General features: G+C 37.9%; 1 protein-coding gene across 2 annotated transcripts in view; it reads left to right on the top strand.

Annotated features, from left to right (window-relative positions):
• Nucleotides 1-6,949: 6,949 nt before the first annotated feature.
• Nucleotides 6,950-14,585, top strand: part of si:ch73-281f12.4 (Ras-associating and dilute domain-containing protein-like) — a 36,433-nt gene continuing 28,797 nt past the window's right edge. For both annotated transcript variants that reach the window (XM_046036141.1, XM_046036140.1), the window contains exons 1-4: nt 6,950-7,595; nt 8,885-9,211; nt 10,141-10,376; nt 13,013-13,341. In XM_046036141.1, the coding sequence (XP_045892097.1) occupies nt 7,468-7,595; nt 8,885-9,211; nt 10,141-10,376; nt 13,013-13,341 (1,020 nt within the window). In that variant the 5' untranslated portion in view covers nt 6,950-7,467. The remainder of the gene's footprint in view (nt 7,596-8,884; nt 9,212-10,140; nt 10,377-13,012; nt 13,342-14,585) is intronic.

The following is a 14,585-nucleotide window of genomic DNA, read 5'->3' as shown; positions in this document are numbered from 1 at the left end:
AATTATAATACAGTTATATGTGTCCTTTTTAATTTTTAGACATTTTATTTAAATAATGTTAACATTTTTAAACAACACATACATCATTTGTTGGCTAAGTAGGCTATCAGTTTTTAAGCGAAGGATTAGTTCACCCAGATGACCCAAAAAACTATTTTCTCCTTTTCCTCTAATGCCATACAGATGGTTCTGGGGCATAGGAGATTTCTGCTTCTTTTTTTAACTCAACACAGTGGAGGTGAATGCGATTTAGTTTGTGGTGCTCAAAGCATTTAATTTATCAATACATACATTAAAATGTACCAAACATTGGGTGAACATTGCTATAAAAGCCCATTGGTTTAGCATTATAATCAGGCAGTATCATTCACTCTCTTTGGTTAATCTGACATAGCTTCTCCTTCCTTTTCTCGTTTTATCACCACTATCATTCCTCGTTTCAAGACTTTATCAGTGCAGGCTCACAAGTATAGGCTAATACTGTTCTTCTGCAACAGTGTTTTATTTACACATGGGGACAAGAAAACACACATGCACAAAAATCATTAACCAGACCTATGAAACATCTTCACTATTCGTAATATTTGGATATTATTACTGATTTATACTGTTATAAATGTCCTGTACAAGTTTTGATTAATAGGTTGGAGATTTTCCACCCCAACACAATAAAATCTTACAAATGTCAATCCTCAAAGTTATGAGTTTTAGTATCAAGTATTGACCTTGACTGTCTTCTTATGTTATGATGTTTAAAAACAGTCAAACTGCATAAAGTACATTTATCATGCTTCAGTCTAATTCAGCTTTTTACTGCGACCTTGTTTCCCTTTTTAAATGATCTTTTCTCTATTTTTTTGTGTATAAGCTAAGTACATTAACAAGTGCAAATTACTCTTAACTCACCTATTTATTTCTGTATTAGTCTTTAAAGGCTTCAGGGCTGCTTGAAAATCACCTTGTAGAGATTTTAAACTTGTTTGAGATTTGTAGCCTATTGAAGAAACAATAAACCCATTTAAAGCTGAAAAGAACAAACGTGTAATGGCCTGTTTATTAATCAGACAAGGAGTTTGATGAGGCTTGTAGAGAGAAAACATCTTTGCTGAACATAGAGGATGCTGTTACATCATGTAAGGGAAGTAGGTGCACACTTATTTATAGAAAATGATGCATGTTGAAATCCGCGTGTGCTCTATTTCTGTGAAAGTTACACTATAGTTTTATGATAACCAAGTATGTAACTAAAAAGTCTGTTTTATCATACATTCGATTTGAAATGCTGCCTGGATAGTAAAAACACAATTCAACAAGATTATTCATAAATCACTATAAACTGAGCCAACCAACTGAGCAAAGTGGGCAACCATCCAGGGGACCTAGACCATCAGGGACCCCTAAAGCACCAGGATCACTATGTGGATATTTAATTAATTGCACCACACAAGTAATGTATAAACTAAAATGATAAAAGCTCAATAGGAGGCACATATCTGTATATTTATCTGTATTACCACCTGGGACACATTGTTTATTGCTATTATTGTTTTTATATCTTTTACACCCTTAAATTGCAGCAGTGGTATCATCACACATGACAGTGTTGACATTTTGCCACTACCCAATGAACCTTATCTCGAGTGTTACTGTGCATGACAGAAAATCTGATTACTTTGACTGCTTTGTTGCTTCGTGGAAATGTTGTTTACGTCAATCAGTCTTGCGTCACTCCGCTATAATCAACTTGTCTACATGTGAATACCAGTTCCCCAAAGTGTGGAAAGTCAGAAAGAAAATGTTTGATGATAAAATGTTGTTAAAACTGTAGACGTTAAACAACCTTGCCAAAAGAAGTGTTAAGGTTTATGTAGTTTGGTCTGAGCAGGAGTTACTTAAGGTTAATTGTGTGTAAACGTATTAAAGTATGTCCCATGTGTCTGGCCTGATGTCATTTTCATCCCAAATAAACACCAAAATGCCTTGTATGTCCTGACGTAGAATTTTGTGCTGTTGTTAATTTTGATACCACACTGACAAAAATTGCATTAAAGTAATCAAAAATACAAAATGCAGTCCTCAATTATATATTTATTTTTTTCTTCAATAAGAACGATTCCATTCATTCCTAAAAAGTCTGTAGCATCAACATGATCAGACAGGGAAAAGAGAAACTGTTCCGTCTGCAGGTAGATATCCAGACTGAATGGATGCAGAAGTGCAGTCAGCATGGTGTCAGCGGAGTCAGAGCAGGCCATTTTCAGAAAAGTGTAAAGATGAGTGTCTGACCTGAATCTTCGTCGACTCCAAACCGCTCGCTGCGCACAGCAGCTGCAGATGGAGTTAACTCACATCCGCTTCTAACCCTGTTACTCAATACCACAAACAAAACCTACAGAGGCTGAGTGTGTATGTAGGTGTGTGTCAGAGACAGACAGAGAGTAGATTTATAAAAAAGTAGTACAGGTGTTAGTTGTGGCCAACAGTTAATTTATACGCTTATCAAGATTAGATTGGATTAGATTAAACTTTATTGTCATTGCACTGAGTACAGGTACTGAGACAACAAAATATAGTTTAGCATCTAACCAGGAGTGCAGAGTAAACTACAAATCTTTAAAGTACAGTATTTTTACAGTAAATAAGATATGAATATACTAAAATATATACAGTATTAACAGTATAAATTAAACTAATAAGCTATTATATATACAGTATGAGCAGTGCAGGTGTAAGTATAATGCTAAAAGTTGACATTATAGACAGAATAAATAGCTGAAGGTACTGTCTTCAGTACTATACATGTGAACACACTATAAATCAGATATATAGTATAGGCAGTAGTATATGTATGAATATACAATAGGTCAGATACATGCAGTATGGTGATAAGGTATAAGGGTATACTATGTATTTAAAAGTGGTATAAAAGTGTTCAAATGAAATGGCCATTCTGCATAATAGGTACTTTTACCTTTGGTACTTTTAGTATATTTTAATGGTAATACTTGTAATTTTATATATATATACATAAAGTAAGATTTTGACTGTAGGACTGACATATACATTTGGCAGATGCTTTTAATCCAAAGCGACTTATATTTGAGGAACATTATACAAGCATCAAAAAAGTATCAATACACTAAGAGATGTACAAGTGACAATATATACAACTTTTACCTGTAACACTGTGTATTTACACTGTGGTACTGCTACTTTTACTTAAGTAAAGTAAGAGTACTTCTTCCACCACTGTGAGTATGAACATGGTCCAGACAGCCTTTACCTTCTTCTGGGTAGCTTAAACTATAGTTCTTCAGCAAAAAAATCTTTTAAATGAAACAAGAGATCAGTAATTCACATTTGATGCTGCATAGATGTTGGTGTGCATGATTCACTGGAGGGAAACAGTGTTCCTGTTACTGCAATGAGACATTGTGGTGCTGTGTGACAGTTCTAACACTAGATGGAGCTTTTGATGCACAGATTGGCCTCAGCTGGAGGACTTGAAGCTTCAGGATTTACTGTCTATTACAGGGTTGTATTGAACAATACTGTGCATCAACCATAGACTGTATATAAAAAGGTATCAACTTACCATGTACAAGCAATATTATCTTTGATTGTGATTTATAATGTTATTTATTTTTTCTTTATCTTCTTCACTTTGTGAAATCTCATTCTGTTATCCACTGTTCCCCCCGCGACCCTGTACCCACGATAAGCGGTTGACGATGGATGGATGGATGGATGGATGGATGGATATCCACTGTGCCTGCAACTATTTCAGTAGACTTATCTCATTTTGACAAAAGGCAGATAAAACATTAAAACAACTAAAGAACAACAAACTACAAATAAACTAAATGAATACAACTACACATCCATACACCACACTTTTCCATAGTTCTGCCAAGATTTCACAGTTCTGTAGATTATTTTTTAATTCAATAATAATAAATATAGAGAAATGCATCTTGATCTTTCTTTTAAAAAGTGTGCAACGTTTCTTTTTTTTCTCTTCTAACTGAAGTAGTCTATGCCTAACTCACAATTAGAAATCATTTTTAAATATCATTAAAATGTAACATCTGTTGCTTGGCACTAAAATTCATTAAAATTAGACAAACTGCTAACTAACAACCAGGACCAACAAACAAAAACCCCTTAGCAGAGTTAATAAAGTTAACAAAGCACCATCCCCTATATGTTTTATTTATAATACATGGGAAGCAGCCAGTTGGAGCTGTTTCTGCTGCATGCTAATTATACATAATTAATAATACTACTACTTCATGCTTATAATACTTCTACCAAAATACTTCTACAGCTAGCACTGCTGTTGCTTGACCTCTTCTACTATTTTATTAATAATAATAACTTATTCTATGATAATGAAGAACAAGGATACAACCACAAGAAAACTGATGTCTGGATTCATCCATCATTATTTCCATTGTCCATGTTTTGTTTCGGGCGTCCAGTGTGCCTCCAGTAATCACCAGGATTTATTATATGAATTTTTTGTTAACACAAAAGAGCTGAACTAATCCTCACCTAAGCCTTCTCACTCATCCTCCAGTAAAGGCCAAGATGACATTGTGATATGCAGTCTCAGGTGTTAACCCTGCACAGTTTTCCTAACTATAAACATTTGACATGTTTAATTCAATATGTTTGCAGTGACAAAACTGAAGAAAATTATTATTATGGAGCTTTTTTTTTTAGCCTATTTCAACTCATCACAGCACACTTTTTTGGCCCCAAGTGGTCAGATATTGATGAATACAGCTTCACACTGATGGACATATTTATTCAACTTCATATATGTTCATATTTCACTTAAACGCACAGTATGTGATCATCAAATCAATGAAGACATAGTTTGATGGCGTCATGAAGTAGCATGCTGAGTGTGATTCACCGCTGTCATAAATAAGGACAGCTGTACATGTGCATTTGTTATGATTACATTACTGAAGTTTATAAACTAAGAAGTCGGCAACTTAGCTAACACAGCCAAACATCAAGCAAGCGTGACAACACAAGACAACATTACTTACTAGTCCAACAGAAAGAAAGCCAGCTCGGTGTCTGTCTTGCAGCTTATTATTTTATTGAACTCTCGCCAAAGTCCAGAAACCTCTTGTTTGGTCGCTCTCTTTTTCTCTTCAACTTCCTCCCTCAACGAACCTCTTTTGTCTCTTTGCGTCTGCATTTAGCTAACGTTACGTCCATAGAGGCAGCTGAGCTATGTTGCCTGCTCGCCCGGCTTGACTCTGGTGGCACTCTCCACCAGCTGCCACTAGCTATAAATCTGGAGTTGATGTTAGCAAACTTACTAGATAGCACACTCGGACATTGGTAATGTTAGCTACTGTAACGGCTCTTGCGTTGGTTGCTGATAGCTTTGTTGGCTATCTTGCAACCCAGTTTCTTGCTCACTCTCTGTTTTCCTCTTCCCGGCTTCCTCTGTAGACGTCTTCTTCAGTCTCTTCACAACCTCTGCCATAATATCCATACTGAGAATACCGAGCTAGCTTCTTCCAAAGTACTTAAATTACATAGCCTACTTTTTGCTTCTTATATTCTTCTTATTACGCCAACGCTACATACGTAGCAGGCACTGAGGGCTCAATGACTCAATAGGTGCAATCAAGATGAGTGCGACTTCCGCTAACTTGAGAGTCAAACATGAGCTGCAGGCAACTGCAGGGGTGTGGTATAAAAATACTGGCATCAAGTTGGACACATTCTGTAGTGAATGAGCTTACTCTTAGAACAATGATTGATCTGATCAGGCAAAAGATGGTTCCAGTTTGGTGCAGCCAGAGAAAAGCAATTGCAGTCGCCTACTCAGAAAGCTAGGGGAAATCCGATTTGCTGTAGGCCTATGGCTAAAAATAAAAAACACAAAACAAGGAAACATACTGAGACATGGGACAAAACATAAACAAAACAAAACAGCCGAACATACACCATCTATTTGTATAGAGATGGTAGCCTCACCACTATAGGTACTTCTGAGCAGTGTCATCAGCTCAAGCTCAGTGCAGATTTAGCAAAAACTACAGGAAAATGGAGGAGGGAGAGAAGTGTTCTTCAGCTGTACATAGTTACTACCATTGCTGTGTCACAGTCTAAGATGCAAAGAACTTTGTCATCTATTGTAAAGTCTGAAGCAAGCTTCCAACAGCGAACAATTCTACATCTGATTTATTGAAGCATCTGCTGAAGCAGCACAGCAATGTGAAACTTACAGAAAGAAACTCCGGCAGCTGCTGTCACTGATGCTTGGACTTTTAGGGAGAGAGTGGCTTTACGTTATACTGAATACTGCTCTTATAAATAGGCTACATGTGCAGAAAAAACAGTAGGGCTATATCAAAAGTCGGGATTTACTTGCTATACTGTTTTTTTTTATTTCAGCAGGTTGCCTTAAGAAACTTTAAGCCTATATGTTTTGTAAAAAAACAAAACACTCTCTGCTGCTATGACTATGATATTAGTTAATTAGTTATTTAATTAAGGAGCTGTATTATGCATGCAGCACCTCCTCTTTCTCTCTCTAGCTCTCTCTCATGAACACCGCTGCACTAACCTGTCAAAGTTAAGCCTTTGATGATTTTAGATAGCTGGGTTGTTCATTTGTGTTTTGCACCGTGAGATTCCCATATTAAGATATGCAATAAAAGTTCAAATTGACTCAATAAAATATTTATAAAATAATACATAAAATATATCTAGTCGTTTTTATGCAGTAAAGTTACGTATTATATCTTTTTGGAGGAAACCAAAGCAAAGACTTCAGTCCTCCGTTGGTGCTCGTGTGTGTGTGTGTGTGTGTGTGTGTGTAAAGGATTTGGGTCCCGCCTCCTCGCGGACCATGCGTGTGACGCTGCAGTGACGTCACCTGTAGTGGCTCGTGCCTCGCGCAGCAGCAGGTCCTCGTTTCAGTCCGCTCCAAACTCCCCGACGCAGTTAACGGATCCTACGGTTGTTATCATGGACCGGGCTGTCCCTCCGCTCGCTTTCCCCCAACTGTTTCCAGCCAGAAACGGACAAACGATGTGTGAAAATGTCTCCACTTCTTCATTTTCTTTTCTTTTCTGCTCGACATTCACGTCGGTTTGGATTTTATCTTGAAGAAAACTGAGCTGGAAGTTTGAAAGCTAACGTGTGTGTGTGATTGGGAATATAACGTTAGTTCATCTCATTATCAAGCTAACATTTTTAAATAACGTTCACAGCTGTTGTCTAATGGATGCAGAGATACTGCTGGAGTATTTACACACCTTTTTGTGATTTTTAAGGGTTTGTTATTTTTATTTTTTGGAGCTGGAAGTGATACTATTCTCGTCCCGACACATTTTTAATTTTTAACAGTTAGCTAGCTGCGAAGAATGCTATTTTCTGATCATTTCAACTGCTCTAGTTGTGTTGTTTTGTTTACGTGAATTGAAAACAACAATGATTTCGGAGGAGAGAAGCAGCCACGTAAATAAACAAGCCCTAAACTTCCCTGTGGGTTTACTGATCCGCTCTCCAAAGAAGCGCCTCGCCAAACTGGGGAGGAAACCCAGCAATGGATCTGTCCAGTAAGACTTTATATACCTTATAATTGTACTGCAGTGGTGGCAGAAGTACTCATCACTTACTAAAGTAGCTATGCTCTTATGTAAAAAAAAAAAAAGAAATACTATGTTCTACATTCATTATCTCACTTTGAAAAGTAAAAAAGTACTAACAGCAAAATGTGCTTAAAGTATAAAAGTAAAAGTACCTGTTGGACAGAATGGTCCTTTTCAGCGAGTTATATTAATATTATATAGTATTGGAATATTATTACTAAATGCTTTAACACCTAAGCAGCATTTTAATGTTAAATCTGGTAGAGGGTGGAGCACATTTTAACTCCATTATATACTGTTGGATAGCTTACTTTATAGCACTGGGTCAGATTTTTATTAATTGATCACAGCTTTTTGTTTATAAACATTTAAGCTGTAAAGTAGCTAACAACAGAATCTCCCAGATAAATGTAGTATATCTCCCTCCCCCTGACATTTATTAAATGGATGTATAAACACAATTCCAGTAAAAGTACCAGAGTGGAAAAGGAAATGTACTTCGTTACTTTGCATCACAGCAAATGGTATATATAATCCTCCGATTTAGCATTTATATCCACTATATAAACATTAACATTAACATTAACTGTAATGTAAATTTTCTCTATATGCAGACATTATAAGTATTTATTAAATTACAATATTTGTCAGCAGTTATAACCTCTCCCATGACTTCAACATCACTGAAATTTTTACAACTGTGTCTTTTTCCTCCTATAAGTCACCCATAAGTGGATGCTGGTGTATAAAGTGTGTTTTGCTCTATAATGCCAATTAGTATCTGTTTATACACCAGCATGCCCTTATGAGCGAAATACAGTAGGAGTTATAGTTGTTGATAAATACAGTAATATACACTTATATCTGCTTACTACATTATAGTGTTGAAAGACCCTTTTATTAAATGCTTATAAGTTATGTAGATTATGTAAGTGATGTTTTCAGAAGCTCCAAAAGCAAAACATCACATATGGAAAATTTTGTTTTTTGACCACCTTTAATGTAACTTGTAACTGTGTAATATCTGTGTCTGTAGATGCGTGATACCTTGTGATGATCCGATTGGAGGTCTTATTATTCACTCATCAATCACTGTGTACAGTCAGACACTGTGATTGACTATTTTTAGAAGACTTGATTGGATAGAAACAAAAAGCCACTTACTGGTACATATGCAGAACGGCTGTATATTACAGCGAGTATATTTAGCGCTTGCCATTAAACAGCGTACTGTCCTCTCCTCTGTTCCCTCTCAGGTCCAACAACTCTGACAGCACCGTCCGCTCCACAGAGAGCGTGGGTGTCCGGCAGCCGGCCAAGAGCAAAATCCGCCGCCACAATAACAGGCTTTCAACTGCTTTCAACCACAGCCCCAACCTGCGGGACGGTGGACGCCGCGGCCAGGCGTTGGGCAGCGGTAACCTCCAGGCTGCAGACGACCCAGCAGAGCTGTCCAGTCAAATGTCTATCCCAGGCATCCTTAAGATCTTCGGCAGCGACATCTGTCAGGGGACCAACTATAAGAGTGTACTGGCCACCACACAGTCCAGTGCGAAGGAACTGGTAAAGGAGGCCTTGGAGAGGTGAGGGGTTTCCTTAAACTGGCATGTGTGTCATATTATAGATTTTAGATCAAACATGTTTGTCAGACCACGCCCTACAGCCACAGTTTTAGCTATTTAAGTGTGGAAAAACTCTACTTAGGATCACGTGAACCTCACCAGATATGTTGTATGTATGATTGATGCCTCTCAAATCTCCAGAACCATGTAAACAACTTTTAAAACTAAAGTTTTACATGGAAATTATGCATGCTTCTGTAACTGCATGTCCTATTTATTACCTCAAATGTATTAAGAACAAGACTTTTGAGACTATTTTACTTTTTTATGATGCTCCTTATTAGATATTTACAGGACCAGTGGTGTAGTGTTTAAACAAGCAGTGTTAAAACGGGAATCGTTGAAGCCATTTATGAAAATAAAATGCCCAAAATTTGTTCCCACCTGAGGCTTTGCTGCTATTCTCTGTTTAATATGATTGTAAAGTGAATATAAAAGATTGTTGTTTGGACATCACTTTATTAATGACTCAATCAAAAAACAAGACTAAAGAGTCCAATGCCATGCTAGCGGCTCTGTGAAGCTGTACTTTGAGCTAAATGCTATTGTCAGCATGCTAATGTTAAGCAGGCATAATGTTTACCATCTTAGTTTAGCACATTAGCATGCTAATATTTGCTAATTAGCACTAAACACAAAGAACAGCTGCAGCTAATGTAATTACAATTTGTGTTAAACAAATTAAAACTTTGACTTGATGGTGCTAGAATGAAAAGTTAAGGGATCACCGTCCCTAGAGTCACGCTGCTAGCATGGCTAACAAAAGTAAAATATGGCCTCCAGGTCGTTGTATCAATAGTTATACTGGCATAAAAACTGTGGGTTAACTCAGATCTAGCGGGTTTAACATTACTAACCCTGTGGCCCTAATTTCCTACTCTGTTGCTCAGGTACTGCCTGGAAAAAGAAGACCCCAACGATTATGTGCTCTGTGATGTGATTGGCCAGACAGGCACAGATAACCAGTGGAAGAGGGAGTGTTTCCGGGTGGTGGGGGACAACGAGAAGCCCCTCATGCTGCAGTCACTTTGGAAACCAAAGGAAGGCTTCTCCAGGCGTTTTGAAATCCAGCTGAGAGCGAGCGTTGAAGAGCAAAGTTTAAAGGACAGAGACACAGTCACAGCAGGTATACACGTCGGCCTATGCTTTCATACGTTTAGTTTTCTTCAGAGACCAAGGGTTGTGCCTACTGTCTTTAAAAGGCACACATCTTATTTTTTTAGTTACAACTCAGTGACCCCAACATCCTTACGCCTGGTTAATCAATCACTCCGTCTCTGTTGTGGTGGCATGGGGAGCCTTTATCCTTGTCTCTTATTGCAGGCTAACAGCCTTCATTGTCCAGCTTATCACCAGCTAGAACAGGGGAGATGGCGGCAAGTGAGTGAGGTCAGGAGGAAACAAAAGCTGCAGTTAGGGATAGAGGAGGTCAGTGCGGCCCCACTCTTATCTTCTGTAAGGGCCCATTAGGGCCCTCTGAAACATCGAGGCACCAGGCAGCTCTTCCCACTCAGCCTGTAGCTGCCAGAATGTGGCCACTCACTGCTGTGTTATTGTTTCTGTCAGAGGTCACTTCCTGCTCACTGAGGACTGTGCAGGCCTGTTGACTTTGGCACAAGTTTGCTGTTGTTCACCCTGCGTTAGACCAATGTACTGCTACGTTGACACTGCCTTTTTAATTAGTCTTATTATTCCTACTGAGGTGGTGGAGATTCCCGCTAATCGCAGCCTCATAAAAACAATATCAACATTTGGTTGTTGAATATTTTGCTTTCTTAAATTAAATGTATTTTTTTAGAGTTCATTCTGCATTTACACTAGGAGTAGAGTGTTGGTTTACCTACTGTACATGCTTAAACAGATGGCTGAAATCTATCTGTATCTGTGATTTGCCTGCTGAACATTCAGTATGTTCAGTTGATTGGTTTTAATTGTGTTTTGTTGTTAAGAAACATTATTTAAAATGTTTGAAATTAAAGAAATGTAGAAGAAAAAGACACCTAATGTATCCCAATGGTTTTTAAATACAGTAGGTGGCATGGCTCAACCAAAGCACTTAAATTAGTTGTGGTTTAGATGTGACAGTTTTAAAGGAATAGTTTTGACATTTTGGGAAATATGTTTATTGGTATTTGCTTAGACGAGTTGGCACATGTACAGTGTATTCCTTGAATTGTTTATTTTTGTTTGGATTAAACAAACGAGTTATATAACATGTAAATTAGTGATCTTTAGAGGTGCTGGTAGCTTGATTTGGTTACCGTTGGACAGAGCCAGGCTAGCTGTTTCCCCCTTTTTTCAGGCTTTTTGCTAAGCTAAGTTAACTGGCTGCTTTCAGTAGTTTATTTTTTACTGTACAGATATGAGAGTGGTGTCCATCTTCTCATTTAACTCTTCTAAGCGAGTAAACATATTTTCCCAAATTTGTACTTTTTATGATGTTATCACTCCAATTATGGTCTTAATGATATTTCAAAGGGTTTCCCACCATGATATCAACATTGGCCAATATCAGTCAAACCCTAGTTCTCATGGTCCTCCTCTATCACCGACCGGGGGGGTGGGGGGCTGCCCTGTACTGCTACAGTAGGAGCTTTTTGGGCACTGAGCCCAGTCTGTCACCCTGGTGCTGAACAATGTGGAAAACACCCATTTCCACAGCTGATAAGAGCGGCAGAGCTGCGGGTGTGAAGCTGGGACGCTGTGGACATTCCACGGTGCTTAATGGCTCCACACAAGCTCAATAGTGTTTGTGTTACGTCAGGCCGACAGAGCGGCTGTTGGCATCAGATAGAGGTGGTCACATCTCACTTTCCCCCGCACATTTCCTCTCTTTCCTCTGGTTATGTTTCAGTTGATCTGGGGCCAGTGCTGGGAGGGGGTTTGGCAATGCTATTAGCTACGTAGGTTTCACTTGACAAAACATGGTCCTGAAAATCAGTTCATTTTTATTTACTAGTAACAAAATCAAAGAGGCTTATTATAAATGTATTCATAAACTGTATCTTACTGCAGCACTTATTTCACTGAATCAATGTTAGATATTATCTGAATCTTTGTATAGATAACAGAAAATATAAGATACTACTGAATTACTTTGTAAAGAAATGTGTTTTGTTATCTGAAATTTAAGTTATAGTCATTTATAGCATTCGAGAAATTCACTCCAGAGACAAAAGTGTTTTTTTTATATATATATTCATTTAGCTGGCGCTTTTATGTAAAGCAACTTACAATTGCTATATATGTCAGAGGTCGCACGCCTCTGGAGCAATGAGGGGTTAAGTGTCTTGCTCAGGGTGTCTCACCGTGGATTTGAACTCGGGTCTGAACCATCACCACCCCAGCTATTTTTTTTTTCCTCTGTACTTGGAAGATTTTCCTTTGAGAACTTATCTGATGTTAAGCACAGTTATTTTTTATCTAAATGTGGAGGATGATGATAAATTAATAGATTACTTTCTAGGCTACATTTGTTCATATTTTTTCTTAGATTTTGTGTCTCTTAACGTGTGAAAGATAAGGTGTGATCTATCGACAATAAAGCGAAATTAAGTAATTAAAGTGGGAATCCACAGAAATGTATATTTTGTCTACATATCTGACTCTAAGAGGTCTTTCTCGTGTGTTTTTTTTGCTTCAGTTGTACACTTTATTATGAACAGTTTGTCTTTCATATTGTAATAATCACATGTACAGTTCAGGTTTGTTACAGACACTACTCAGTTATTTCCTAAACACACTGTCATCCTGTCAATCCAGGCATCAATGCTCAGGCTCGTAAGCTGCAGAAGAGCCGCTCCAGAGTGACCTCGCTGTTTGTGGATGGCAGCGGGGAGGATGTGGACGGACTCGGCATCTGGAGAAGTTTGAGTGAGATGGATCTGTCCGCGATGGAGAAGGAGGCCAGCCGAGCCCGGCAGAGCGCGCTCAGGGAGGATCCCGAGGCCGAGGCTGACAAGGAGGTCCTGCGGCTCGGCATGGAGAAGGAGGAGACGGAGAGCAGCGACGACAACACCACCCAGTACTCCATTCACCCGCCCTTCGACTTCCCGTACTTCCTCCTGCTGCAGGGCTACAGCCACAGACAGGTGAGTGAGAAAGGAAGGGAGGTGCTACCCAATTATTTTATATTAATGTTGATGTATAATTGTCAAATTAATTGATAAACCTCGGCTTTATCACTTATAACAGACAAGTAACGCTGCAAGTAACGATTATATTCATTATCATATATCATTCATCTGATTATTATTTTCTTGTTTTTTCCTTCTGTTTTCAATGTTACAGCAGAAAACAGGAGCTGCAGTGCTCTCTTTGTGCTGTGAAGAAATGCAAATGTCCTACTAAAACTCAGCCAGGAGTCACATATTGTGTTTGGACATCTAGATACTGCCATGTTATGCACCAGTGGTCTTAAATTTAAACATGCATATTTTTCCGTCCAGACCAAAAAGAAGCTTTTCCAAAAAGAGTGCATAAACTTTAGAAAGCCGATTTTGGTCTTTTATGTTATTAATTATTTTTATGTTGACTTGGTCATAAGACGCCATAATCATAAATTATTGATTTTATCTGCAACACAGAGCAGCAGATTGAGAGTGACTCCTGGTTAACGTGTTCTTGAGTTGTGCAATCGGATGTTTAAGGTTTGTTTGACTAGGAAATTTATAGTTAAATTGTCTTTTTGGTCTTGTAAAATAAGGTCGCAGTAAATAGTTGTTACTGGAAAACGATGAAGATTGCACTTTCACCACTATAATATTTACAAATATCAATTGGTCTCTAAACAGCAGTAGATTTGAGTGTTTAATATATCCTTCTGCTTTAATTCATCTATTAGCAGAAGAGCAATTTAAGTAAGTCAACTAATGAATGACTTGAAGGAGCAGTCCCTGTCTAAGAAGATGTTTAATTAAGGACAGCCGTAATGATATTAATAACATTGTTTGTTTGTTTTTTTTGTTTGTTTGTTTGTTTGTTTACTTTATTTATACCCGTAGGTAAATTTGTTTTACAGTGCAATGACATTCTATGGCATCCAGTACAAAAAAAAAAACAACACACAACACAGAACATCACACTACACATAAGGACAGATAAAATAAATAAATAAAATAAAAAATTCATTATGAAAAATTCATGAGACCCCTAGTATATATCTGAGAAAACACCTCTACAATTTGTTAAGCATATCAATCGCATTTATTACGAAGCTGCTTTTATGTCTTTTCGTTCTACACCTAGGGACTTTATACCTCCTCGCAGACGGTAATAACTGAAACTCATTTCGCAGAGGGTGAGAGTCATCATTTAAAATTGAAAGGGCCATCCT

The sequence above is a fragment of the Micropterus dolomieu genome, linkage group LG21, assembly GCF_021292245.1.
Source record: "Micropterus dolomieu isolate WLL.071019.BEF.003 ecotype Adirondacks linkage group LG21, ASM2129224v1, whole genome shotgun sequence".
In the NCBI taxonomy this organism is placed as follows: Eukaryota; Metazoa; Chordata; class Actinopteri; order Centrarchiformes; family Centrarchidae; genus Micropterus; species Micropterus dolomieu.
The sequence above is the reverse complement of the archived record's forward strand: the minus strand, read 5'-3'. Positions and strand labels throughout refer to the sequence as shown.